General features: G+C 45.5%; 1 protein-coding gene across 1 annotated transcript; it reads left to right on the forward strand.

Annotated features, from left to right (window-relative positions):
- Positions 1-9,495: 9,495 nt before the first annotated feature.
- On the forward strand, positions 9,496-12,766 carry LOC123444151 (alpha/beta hydrolase domain-containing protein 17B). Its single transcript, XM_045120779.1, has 5 exons — positions 9,496-10,064; positions 11,184-11,220; positions 11,327-11,563; positions 11,638-11,685; positions 11,979-12,766. Exons 1-5 carry the CDS (start codon positions 9,697-9,699, stop codon positions 12,375-12,377), a joined length of 1,089 nt encoding a protein of 362 aa, XP_044976714.1. The 5' UTR covers positions 9,496-9,696; the 3' UTR covers positions 12,378-12,766.
- The last annotated feature ends 25 nt before the right edge of the window (positions 12,767-12,791 follow it).

A 12,791-nucleotide genomic window follows, 5' to 3' on the forward strand; every position in this document is an offset into this window, starting at 1 on the left:
AGGTTCCCGCCATGGCCCCAAACGATGTGCGCAGGGTTCCCAAGCCCACCATCCGGGTGCCACTTGGTACACCGTGCCACTGCCTACCGCATCACAGCCCACCTCTCAGGTTAGCACTATGCATGGCCTCCAGCATGACTATAAACACCAGAAACTACTTGCAACTCCTGGACCGAGTACTAAGCGATTAATAAGTCGAGCAGGGTCATATTTCAGGGCCCAGCATGTGGTAGTATCTCGTCTTGGATTACATACACGGAACTCAGTTCCTAAGGATGGTTCCAATGAAACAACCCGCCATGTACTCCTACATAGCCTTTCACCGGTACCTTTACCAAATCAGGTTCAACAGACAACCTTTACTTACTGAACACATTCTCACAATTCTGTTCATCTCCCAGATGACAGACCATACACAACTCTAAGCATAGCATGCATAGCAGGATAAGGCACATCATGGCTCAAGCATCTACCAGGTATGCTAGGTTGCAAGGTTCAGCTATTTACTGTGACAAAGACATGTCATGCAAAGGAAGTGGGTTCAACTAACGTGGCAAAAGCATTTGAGCATTTGATCCTAATGCAATAAGTAAGTGCAGGAGCGGGAACATGGGATTTCTCGGAATGATCAAAATGGTTGCTTGCCTTGTTGCTCAGAGGAGGGACAATATCCGTCAGTCGGATATTCGGTGGAATCCGGAGGAGCGGAGCCTACCGAAGAAAATGACAACAATCAATAACAATCATATGAAACAAGATGATGCATGAGCATGGCATGAATATGCAAGGTGGTATGCTATTATAGCTAACATTTATTAGGTTTGAAGTTTATTTGAATCAAACTCAAATATCACTTCAAACGAGGTATTCTCGAATACCATTTTAATTGATTCGACCTGATGCTCAGATCAACTTGTTTTTAACATGCATGGAAATGATATGCTAAGTTGCTGGTTGTGATTGAACAACGTTTGATCCTAGCATTTGAAGTGAAATTCAAATGATTTTCAAATTCCCTCTCCAATGCATTTATAAAATTTAGCTTATTCGTTATTCTATATGTTTGGTCCAGTAACATTTCCAAACATGTTTGAAAATGACATATTCAGATTCCTTGGATCTTTGTGATACTTTTCCATATATAAATTATTTTCATTGGAGTTATAGATTAATTTCTATGATTTTTAGAAGTTTTCGCATTTTTCTGGAATTCTTTTAAATCAAAAACTCTTTATTGCGTCATAACCACGTCAGCGTTGCGTCAGCAGGTCAACTGACCTGATCAGGTCAAACCTGACGGGTGGGGGCCACTGGTCAGCGTCCCAGGAGCTAATCTCGCGCCGACCAGCCCCTAAGTGGGTTTGACCCACTGCTAGGGCCCACTGTCAGTGGCTCCTTAGTGCTAATCCACCGGGATTAGGCGGGCACGTCGTCCCCCGCCGGAGACTGACCGACGGCGACCAGATCCGCAGCGGATCTTCACAGGAGACGCACCAAAACACATTGTGGTGCTCGGAATCGAGTGCCGAGAGCACTGGGATGATCCCCAGGCTCGGTCTCATCCTCTACGGGCATCAGGAGGGGCTATGGGTGGCCGGAGCATGACGGCGACGAGCCGAGGCGGCTGCCGGAGCTCGGGTTCATGGGTCTCGGGGCTAGAGTGTCGGAGAGACAGGGGAAACAGAGGGGAAATGCTCGCAAGCTCACGGTGGAGGCGAAGCTGGGCTCAGACTGTTCGGGGAGGGGCTGTAGCCGGCGATCCACCGTCGATTTGCCGGCGGCCGGAGGTTGAAGACGACGGCACTGGGGGCGTTGCAGGGCTCGGGGAGGACGGATTCGTCGACGTGCGCGTCGGGCTCGACGTTGCGGAGAGGATGGAACTCTCGGGGGGCTTCCCAATGGCCAGAGAGCTCGGGCTCCTCGAGCTCAAGCTTCTGACAATGGCGGCAGGAGGAGAGGGAAGAAACCGAGAGGAGGGGGAGGAATGGAGCACGGGAACAGATAGGCCAGAGCTCGGGGAGGTTATCCCCATGCCCGCTAGCGTGAAGCGGCGGCCAGGCAGGCAGGGAGCTGCGTGGAGGCGCGCGGCGTCGCGGCGGCCACCTCCTGCTCCCACTGGCGGGGAAGGAAGACGACAGGAAGAAGCTGGGTCGGGCCAGGTGAGCGTCAGGTAAGTCCTTCCTTAGTTTTTTTCTGTTTTGTTTCTGTTTTAGTTACTGACATTGATTTCTATTTATTTTGGCTTCAAAAGCAAACTAAAAATAGTTTGAAAAATGCTGGGGTGTTAGTTGGAATATTTCCAATCACCCATAAAGTTTTCAGCATTTTTGAAAACTATATATTTTTGAATTCAAATTTTTGTTGGAATTATGCCCTAGAGGCAATAATAAATATAGTTATTATTATAATTCCTGTATCAAGATAATCGTTTATTATCCATGTTATAATTGTATTGAATGAAGACTTATATACATGTGTGGATACATAGACAAAACACTGTCCCTAGCAAGCCTCTAGTTGGCTAGCCAGTTGATCAAAGATGGTCAGGGTCTTCTGACTATGTACAAGGTGTTGTTGCTTGATAACTGGATCACGTCATTAGGAGAATCACGTGATGGACTAGACCCAAACTAATAGACGTAGCATGTAGATCGTGTCATTTTGTTGCTACTATTTTCTGTGTGTCAAGTATTTGTTCCTATGACCATGAGATCATATAACTCACTGACACCGGAGGAATGCTTTGTGTGTATCAAACATCGCAACGTAACTGGGTGACTATAAAGATGCTCTACAGGTATCTCCGAAGGTGTTCGTTGAGTTGGTATGGATCGAGACTCGGATTTGTCACTCCGTATGACGGAGAGGTATCTTGGGGCCCACTCGGTAATACAACATCACACACAAGCCTTGCAAGCAATGTAACTTAGTGTAAGTTGCGGGATCTTGTATTACAGAACGAGTAAAGACTTGCCGGTAAACGAGATTGAAATAGGTATGCGGATACTGACGATCGAATCTCGGGCAAGTAACATACCGAAGGACAAAGGGAATGACATACGGGATTATATGAATCCCTGGCACTGAGGTTCAAACGATAAGATCTTCGTAGAATATGTGGGATCCAATATGGGCATCCATGTCCCGCTATTGGATATTGACCGAGGAGTCACTCGGGTCATGTCTACATAGTTCTCGAACCCGCAGGGTTTGCACACTTAAGGTTCGACGTTGTTTTATGCGTATTTAAGTTATATGGTTGGTTACCGAATGTTGTTCGGAGTCCTAGATGAGATCACGGACGTCACGAGGGTTTCCAGAATGGTCCGGAAACGAAGATTGATATATAGGATGACCTCATTTGATTACCGGAAGGTTTTCGGAGTTACCGGGAATGTACCGGGAATGACGAATGGGTTACGGGTGATCACCAGGGGGGGCAGCCCACCCCGGGGAAGCCCATAGGCCTTGGGGGTGGCGCACCGGCCCTTGGTGGGCTGGTGGGACAGCCCAAGAAGGCCCTATGAGCCATAGATAGAAAATCAAAGAGAAAAGAAAAAAAAGAGGTGGGAAAGAAGAGAAGGACTCCACCTTCCAATCCTAGTTGGACTAGGATTGGAGGAGGACTCCTCCTCCCTTGGTGGCGCAGCCCTTGGGGCTCCTTGAGCCTCAAGGCAAGCCTCCCCTCCCCTCCTCCTATATATATGGAGCTATTAGGGCTGATTTGAGACGACTTTTGCCACGGCAGCCCGACCACATACCTCCACGGTTTTACCTCTAGATCGCGTTTCTGCGGAGCTCGGGCGGAGCCCTGCTGAGATTAGATCACCACCAACCTCCAGAGCGCCGTCACGCTGCCGGAGAACTCATCTACCTCTCCGTCTCTCTTGCTCGATCAAGAAGGCCGAGATCATCGTCGAGTTGTACGTGTGCTGAACGCGGAGGTGACGTCCGTTCGGCACTAGATCGTGGGACGGATCGCGGGACGGTTCGTGGGACGGTTCGCAGGGCGGATCGAGGGACGTGAGGACGTTCCACTACATCAACCGCGTTTCTTAACGCTTCTGCTGTGCGATCTATAAGGGTACGTAGATCGGGAATCCCCTCTCGTAGATGGACATCACCATGATAGGTCTTCGGGCGCGTAGGAAAAATTTTGTTTCCCATGCGACGTTCCCCAACAATTTTAAACTTGAATCCAGTAGCTTTTTGCATTTAAATAAAATACCAAAGGTTCTATGAAAATAGTTTTCTTCACTGCTTATTTGCTTTCAAGAATTATCAGAAAAGTTGAACTTTTCTTGAGGCCATTTTGGGTTCATTGATTTGAACAGGTTTGTAATTCCTTTGAATTTGAGAAGTGGCTAGGGTTTTTGAGTTTTCCTTCACCACTTGCTTTGTTCTTGTTGAAATTTTCTTGGATGCAATGCAAAGAAGATATGAGCACAATGCTAACTTGATTAGGGTTTCAGGGATGTGACAAAAGTAGACTCAACTAATATGAATAAACCCGATCGTTTTAACCTTAGTAGCAGAAACACAAAGACACAACTTGTCCCCTTGTGTCACTGAGATATATAAACTCACCAGGTTGAACCTACTATAAAGCACCTCTCTCACCGAAGAAATATAAATCTAGTTGTCCAAACTATCTTAATAGATCATGGAGAATTACGAAGATATCATAATCATGCACATAAGAATCATATTATAAATGAGAGGAGACTCAAATATTTATCATGAATAATCTGAACACAAACCCACAATTCATCGGATCCCAACAAACACATCGTACAAAAGAGTTACATCATATGGATCAAAGGGAAGATGTGATGATCATTGTATTGAAGATCAAAGAGAGAGATATATGCCATCTAGGTACTGCTATGGACCCATAGGTCTATGGTGAACTACTCATACATCATCATCAGGGTAGCAAGGTTGATGAAGAAGCCCTCCATGATCAATCCCCTCCGGTAGAGTGCCGGAATGGAGCTCTAGATGGCCTTCCATCGGAACGGAGACTTGCGGCACCATAAAAAGTGATTCGTGACCTCCTCTGGAGTTTTTCGGGTAAATAGGAATTTATAAGCTAGAGAACGGGGTTGGGAGAGCCACGGGGCGGCCATAAGCCATCAGGACGCGCCCCCAGGCCACACCGTGATGGCTTGTGGTGGGCTCATGAGCCTCCCGGCCTTATTTTGATGATCCATGATCTTGTTTTGGTCCACAAAAAATTCACAAAAACTTTCAGGTCAATTGGGCTTTGTTTGGTACTAGAACCTGAAAAGTTTTCACTAGGCAGTAGGTCAATAGGTTAGTGCTCAAAAATAATATAAATTGGTAGATAAGTGCCTAAAAAGTGTTCTAAAATGATAACTTAATAGCATGGAACAATCAAAAATTATAGATACGTTGGAGACGTATCAAGCCCCAAGCTTAATTCCTGCTTGTCCCCGAGTAGGTAAATGACAAAAACAGAATTTTTGATGTGACATGCTATCCATGATGTATTCTTATCTACGTATGCTCATTGATAAACGATGAATTAATAAGTATTAACATAGCCATATTTATAAGTATAAGGAGCAAAACAATTAATTTTTCAAAGTGTACGGTCCTCAAAGATTGTTTCAATCCTTTCCATCTTTATTATATTAGCAAGGCATGGCTCCATCTTCATCACAAAACTACAAATGTCAAGCACCACGGTGCGCAAGTCATGCAATTGGATCGTACTATTTCAATATGCATCAACTTTTTATTCTTCACGCAATACATGAGCTTGAACCATTGGATATAACATATAGGTGGAATAGAGTAAGGTGGTAGGTTTCAAAGGGGTTGAAAGGTGGAGAAGATAGTCTCGTATCAACCAGGCATACCAACGGGTTATGAAGATACCCATTGATATATATTGATACATGGAGTAGGGATTGCCATGCAAATGATGCACTGGAGCTATAAGTGTATTAAAGCTCCACTGAAACTAAGTGGGGTGTGCATCCAACTTGCTTGCTCATGAAGACATTGGGAATTTGAGGACGCCCGTCATCAGAATATACAAGCCAATTTTATAAATATTTTGATTCCCACTGGCATATGAATGATATAACATGAGACTCTCTACATGATGAACATGGTGCCATTTTGAGGCACAAGTGTGGTAAAGGATAGTAGCAAAGTCCCTTCTCTCTTTTTCTCTCATTCATTTTTTATGGTGGGATCATTTGGCCTCCCCCCTATTTATTTCCTCACAGGGACAATGCTCTAATAATGATGATCATCACACTTTTATTTAATTACAACTCATAGATAACTCAATATGATGAATGAAGCAACATGACTCCGATATGAGTGCCTCTGACAGTGTACCAGGATGTGCAATGATCTAGCATGACATGTATTCAGCTTATGAATTTTGGTGGCCTTGCCACAAATGCTATTATGAATGGTGGCTTTGCCATAAATACGATGCCAGCTCTATATGATCATGCAAAGCAATACTATGATGAACGAACAATTCATGAGAAGTGACGATGAAATTTGCATGGCAGTATATCTCAGAATGGCTATGGAAATGGCATAATAGGTAGGTATGGTGACTGTTTTTAGGAGGATATAATAAGGATTATGTTCAACATAGTGTATCATGTCACGGGGTTTGGATGCACAGGCGGAAGTTGCACCAATCCTTGAGGTGAGAATAGGCTATGCGCGGTACTAGAGAGGCTAGCAAGTAGGAGGAGGTGAGATTGCATATGTCCATTGTGTCACATTAGTCACAAAGAACTCATATACTTATTGCAAAGTTTTATTAGTCTTATCACAAATCAAAGTACTACTCGCATGCCCCGAGGGAGAGGGTTGGTAGGAATTAACCATCGCGTGACTCCGACTCGAAACAACACTAGGTTTTCAACGAGGAATAGAAATGCTCCCACATCATCATCATGCCCTTTTCATTTTTCAGATGTTCAAGAAGTTTTAACATATCTTAATATCAAAACCTCTCTGAATTAATAGTTATGCACTGACACCTTTTCATATCACCACATCAATATCATTAACCATAATTTCTCTATATGTGCTACATGATGGTTTTAATTATCACTTATTGAACACTCATTATTTTTGATCTAGTCTTATGACCCATGCAAGTTACCGTCACTATTTTTCCAGATATCAAACAAATATAAGTGAAGAACGAGAGCGTATTATTTCTATAAAATCTACACGCCGTCGTGCTCAAAAAGATATAAGTGAAGTACTAGAGCAACTGCTAAGCTCAAAAGGTATAAGTGAATCACATAGAGTAATATAACAAATCATGATGATGGTCTCTCTCTCTCAAATAGGTGCGTCCATAAAACAATGATTGTGGAAGAACAAAGAAGAACACCAAAAACTCCAAGAACAAGATTCAAGGGGTTCCCCTCACTTAGTGGAGAAAGTGATTGGTGGAAATGTGGATCTAGATCTCCTCTCTCTTTTCCCTCAAAAAGGAGCAAGAATCATTACAGGGATTGAGAGTTAGCAAGCTCGAAGAAGGTCAAGAATGAGGAAAGTCAACGGATAAGAACCATTGGGAAAGAAGACCCTCTTTATATAGTGGAGGAAAAAATCCAACCGTTACCCTCATTTACAACCCGAGCAAAGCGATACTATCACTGCTAGGAGCGGTACTACCGCTGCCCGGTGCGGTACTACCGCACGCATGGTAGTGGCAGAGGGAGGAACTACTGCACGAGGCAACGAGCGGTAGAACCGCCGGAGCGGCACTACCGCACGCCCTTACGGTACTACCGCAGGGTAGTATCCAACTGCCACAGGAGGTACACGGAAGTAAAAAATTATGCTCAGGCTACGACTGTGTAAAAATCCGACACGGTAGTACCGGACATGGTTGCGGTACTACCGTCTGAGAACGGTGGTAAAAAACTACGCCCGCTCTTTACATAGCGAAAGTACCGACCAAGCTTGTTGGATTCAGGACGACAAGAGTTATCCAAACAGCGAGGAAATCTTAAGAACATACAGTTATGAAAAATGTCAATGATATAGAGATGTTTTTGTTGTTGTTGCAAAATCGCCTCCGACGTCTACATTAATATACGCAGTAGGTCATCTAGTTCCACATAATACGCCAAATTAGCCCCCTCAACCCGATTTAATTTATGTGTTAAAACCCCAGTTTAATTTTCATTTAGCCTCCTCTTAACCTTAAATAAATCTCGTTGAAGCTCGGGCGATGTGTTGGATACGTGATTTTTGCCGGGAGAATCCCCAGTCAATTGCGAGAGCTTTGTTTTTGTTGTTGTCGGAAAACCGCCTCCGATATCTGCAGTATTATACGCAGCAGGTCATCTAGTTCCACATAATACACCAAATTAGCCCCCTGAAGCCGGTTTAATTTATGTGTTAAAAACCCGGTTTAATTTTCATTTAGCCTCCTCTTAATCTTAAATAAATCTCGTTGAAGCTCGGCAGCCGTGTTGGATACGTGGTTTTTGCCGGGTGAATCGGGCGTAGGTAGCGCGGCAGATGGGTGACGAGTCCCAGCCAAACTCGTTGGTCAACCTCCTCGTGACCTGGTCTCCCATGCCCATCACGCCCCGCCGCGATATGATGCCGCATCTCCTGTTTCCTTGCCCTGCCTTCATCATCATGGATCAATTCAAAAGCGAACAACGGGGGATACGGACGGAGAGACCGATTCCTATCCAACCCGCAGCAGCAGGAGAAAGAACGATTGATGATGATTCGGTTCAAAAGAAAGAAAAGATTGATGATGATTGTTGCCGGAGGCAGCTGGTTGGGCGCGCTTTGGGCTCACCCGTCGGCGCATCGTATGTGCTTGACCTTGCGTGGGTGGCTTCGTGTGGGACAACTTCCCGGATGATTATGGACTGCTGGTGCCCATGGTTTGTTGATTTCGCCAAGTTTGTGTATGCGTAGGTTTATTTACATTTGCTCGAGCCGTCCCAATTAAGTGTAGGATACACTCCAAGCTCGAGCACATGCCCCGCACTGACGATGAAGCGCAGCGAGAGAGGGAAAGATAGACGAGTTCTTTACAAAAGGAGCCATACAGCTTGTCATGTACTGGTATGTTGCAGTCGTCATTCCTTTACACCCCCCTATCCCAAAGACAAACCTTTTCTTTTATCGGGAAACGAAAAAGGGTACCAGCCTTGCCATGTTCTCTCCCTTCAACGTAGCTGGACTCCTAGTTCTCTTCGTCCAGCCACCCCTAGTTCTCTAATCCATTTTGATTAGTACCAGTAAAAAAATACAGTTAAAGAGAAAGCAGGGAGAAATGTTTCACTAGTTGGCCACCCACCGTAGAGTCATAGAGACCATAGGCTACCACGACGACCACAGAATTGGCGGGCACGGCCTCAGCCGATCCGCCACATTCCGGTCCGGGTGAGTCCAACCGCTTCGCTCCTTCCGCTAAAATCTAAAGAAACCCCGAGCTAAATCCAGCGCTAGGATTAAACGCGCTCGCCAGGAAAAAAGCTCGCTCCAGCGAGTGAGTGAGCTCCCACCTCCCTCCCCCCTCCTCTCTGCTCCCACCACCACCACCACCACCAAACCCTCCGATCCAAACCCTCCTCCACCTCGCATGCCGCCGCGCGCCCCGAGGCGGCGGCGTAGCTGACCACACCGCGCCTCCCGGAGCCCGCCGACGTCATGGGCGGGGTGACGTCCACCATCGCCGCGCGCTTCGCCTTCTTCCCGCCCACGCCGCCCTCCTACACGGTCGTCGCCGACGCGGCCACCGGCCGCCTCCTCATCCCCGAGATCTCTCGCCCCCCCGCGCGCCGCCGGAGGCGGGACGGCGGCGGGGACTCCTCCTCCGCCGCCGCCGCCGAGGAGGAGGACGCCACGGAGGTGGTGCGCCTCCGCACGCGCCGCGGGAACGAGATCGTCGCCGTCTACGTGCGCCACGCGCGGGCCTCCGCCACGCTGCTCTACTCCCACGGCAACGCTGCCGACCTCGGCCAGATGTACGGCCTCTTCGTCGAGCTCAGCCGCCGCCTCCGCGTCAACATTTTCGGGTAATGCGCCCCTTCCCCCCCGCATCACTCCGCTTCATTCTTGCGGCTGCTACTTCTAAACCGGAGTTGCTCGCTAGTGAGAAGGTTTCCATTGGGGGAAACTTCCGGGAGACGTTTGGGAAAGGTGCGTACTGGAGTAGTAAATAGATATTTGGTGTGCATTTATTATTAGTACTATTAGATTCGGCGTGCCTATTTCTGATTGGTTGCTGCAATCTTGCAAAAAAGGGGGTTTCTCTATTTTGTTCGGGGTAAATTCTCAATGAATCACCTTATATTTAGGTAGTACTTCACTGCTGCAGATCCTCTTATCTAGGCTCAAATTTTTGAATTGCACAGGAAAAACAACTTAGTTTTTTGCGGGAAAAAGAACCTAGTTGCTAGTATTAACTGCGGATGAAATTCAGCTGTATTTGCTGGTAGCAAGATACCACGTTTCCGGTTCCAGTTACTGTTTAGCACTATGTAATCTGTCCAACCATGAAAATTATCTTTGTATTGCTGTCCAAAATTGCGACACCCTCAACGTATTTTCGGTTCTTGTTTTTGGTGTTAAGGGACACACCGTATCCGTCCGTTAGTTTAGAAAACATCGACCTTATTTCTAGGATTGGATGGATTTCAGAATACATGAGCGGTTTCCTTGTAGGCATGCTGTATGTGCTACAGCAGGAATTTTGTAACTTAAGTTTAATAGTTCCAGGCTATCTCTTGTTAGTTATACCGTTATACGGTAAGAATGGAGCTGAAGTACTGTACCCGACATTGTGGGTGTGCCAAAGAAATAAGATAATGTATTTTGTGGAGGTAGCTTGGATCTGACACAAGAAGCCTTTTGAATGATGAGGAGATGGTATGTTGTATTTCGAGGCATAATTAGTGGGTCTGTCTAGTGGATCACCAATGTACCTAATGATTGGAATTACGCAGACGTATGTGCATCAATTATGGATCCCAAGACCCCCTCCCCCACCCCAAATACGCGCGCGCACACACATGACATATTATAGTTTTCCCTTTATGCTCGTGCTTGATTTTTGTTCAAAGTTAGTACCCTACACAAGAATATGTTTCCCTCCTGATATCCATCTTAATAGACCCCATATGTATGTGTTGCAGGTATGATTATGCTGGTTATGGGAGGTCTACAGGGAAGGTATATTTGTGTTTGCTCTTTGCTGCTTCATCTTTTAACTTACGTAGCAATGCTAATCTTCTATGCAAGCATATCTTAATGGACAATTTATTCTTCCATTGAACAGCCCACTGAGTATAATACATATGCAGACATTGAAGCAGCATATAACTGCCTCAAGGAAAAATATGGTGTGCCAGATGAAGATATAATTTTGTATGGCCAGTCTGTTGGAAGTGGTCCAACCATAGATCTTGCTTCACGGTTGCCAAACTTGCGAGCTGTGGTTCTGCACAGTCCCATTTTATCCGGACTGAGAGTGCTATATCCAGTCAAAAAATCTTTTTGGTTTGACATTTACAAGGTAAATTCGATTTACCCCCTCCTCCCCAGAGTTGTGGTTGATCAATGGCTGATATATTTTCATCCACTTTGTAGAATGTCGACAAGATCAGCTTGGTAAATTGCCCGGTTCTTGTCATTCATGTAAGTTCTACTTTACCCTGCCCTCTTCTTTTTCAATACTGTCTGTCTCTTGCATTGCCTCTCTTGTGGGATAATTGGACTTGTAATACCACTACATTGAGAAGCTAAAGATAAATGATTCATTTGTAAATGCTCACTAAGCCAAGTATGTGGAAGTTAAACAAAAATGAATCAAATGAACAATCAGATGTCGAACTTGCTGGGGTGATATAACATCTATCACCACAGTTTTTTACATCAGAATTTTAGTGCTTCAGTTGTCATAACTGAAACAATTATAATACTTATGCCAGGGCACGTCAGACGACGTTGTTGATTGGTCCCATGGAAAGCAGCTATGGGAGCTTTGCAAGGTGAAACATTCACCTCTGTGGCTAAGTGGCGGTGGGCACTGCAACCTTGAGCTGTATCCTGACTACATCAGGCACTTGAAGAAGTTTGTGTCGAGCCTTGGCAAAAAATCGACAAAACCTGACTTGAAAGAGTTACCAGCAACGGAAGACACTTCTCGTAAAGACGCAGAATCTGTATCCTCGGACAAACCGCAAGAAGCTGCAAAGTGCCGACAGATCTCGCGGAAGAGCTTAGATAGTAGAGTTGGGAAATCCAAAACAGTGGATGTTCCTGAAAAGCCACGAATGAGCTCAGATGACGTTGACAAGTTTAGGAGGAGAAGATGCTTGGTTTGGTGATCTATGATATGACGTCTGCACAGTTGATGGAGTAGTTTCCAAACACCATGGAACGGGAATCAAGCAACTGTGTCATACTGTATAGCGAGGAACGACGCCGACAGTTCCCGCAGTAGAGGGATAATAGCTGTTTAAATGTGGGAAAAGGAACCGGAAGCTGCTGAATAAACTGTTACGAGTATTTATCAAAGAGGGTACGTCTCAACATGGTAACTTTCTTGGTTAATTAACCTGTATCGCAACCCCCCAGTGGCAGTAGGATTCCCATCATGTAAAAGTGTACCGTTATTGTCTGTAATCACGGGGGACAGAGATAGAACATTTGCTGCCACAAGCAACAAATTCTAGTCTGGATATGCAAATATAGTGTTCATATGTTTTGTGGCTTCCAGGCACTGAGCTTCCCACTTATTA

Source organism: Hordeum vulgare, chromosome 3H (assembly GCF_904849725.1).
Source record: "Hordeum vulgare subsp. vulgare chromosome 3H, MorexV3_pseudomolecules_assembly, whole genome shotgun sequence".
Classification (NCBI taxonomy): Eukaryota; Viridiplantae; Streptophyta; class Magnoliopsida; order Poales; family Poaceae; genus Hordeum; species Hordeum vulgare.

What these genes read in the sequence shown, in the direction of transcription:
- LOC123444151 (XM_045120779.1), top strand. Translation starts at nt 9,697, where the DNA reads ATGGGCGGGGTGACGTCCACCATCGCCGCGCGCTTCGCCTTCTTCCCG. An exon ending in CTCCGCGTCAACATTTTCGG is followed by an intron (nt 10,065 to 11,183) that starts GTAATGCGCCCC and finishes TATGTGTTGCAG; the next exon opens with GTATGATTATGCTGGTTATG. An exon ending in ATGGGAGGTCTACAGGGAAG is followed by an intron (nt 11,221 to 11,326) that starts GTATATTTGTGT and finishes TCCATTGAACAG; the next exon opens with CCCACTGAGTATAATACATA.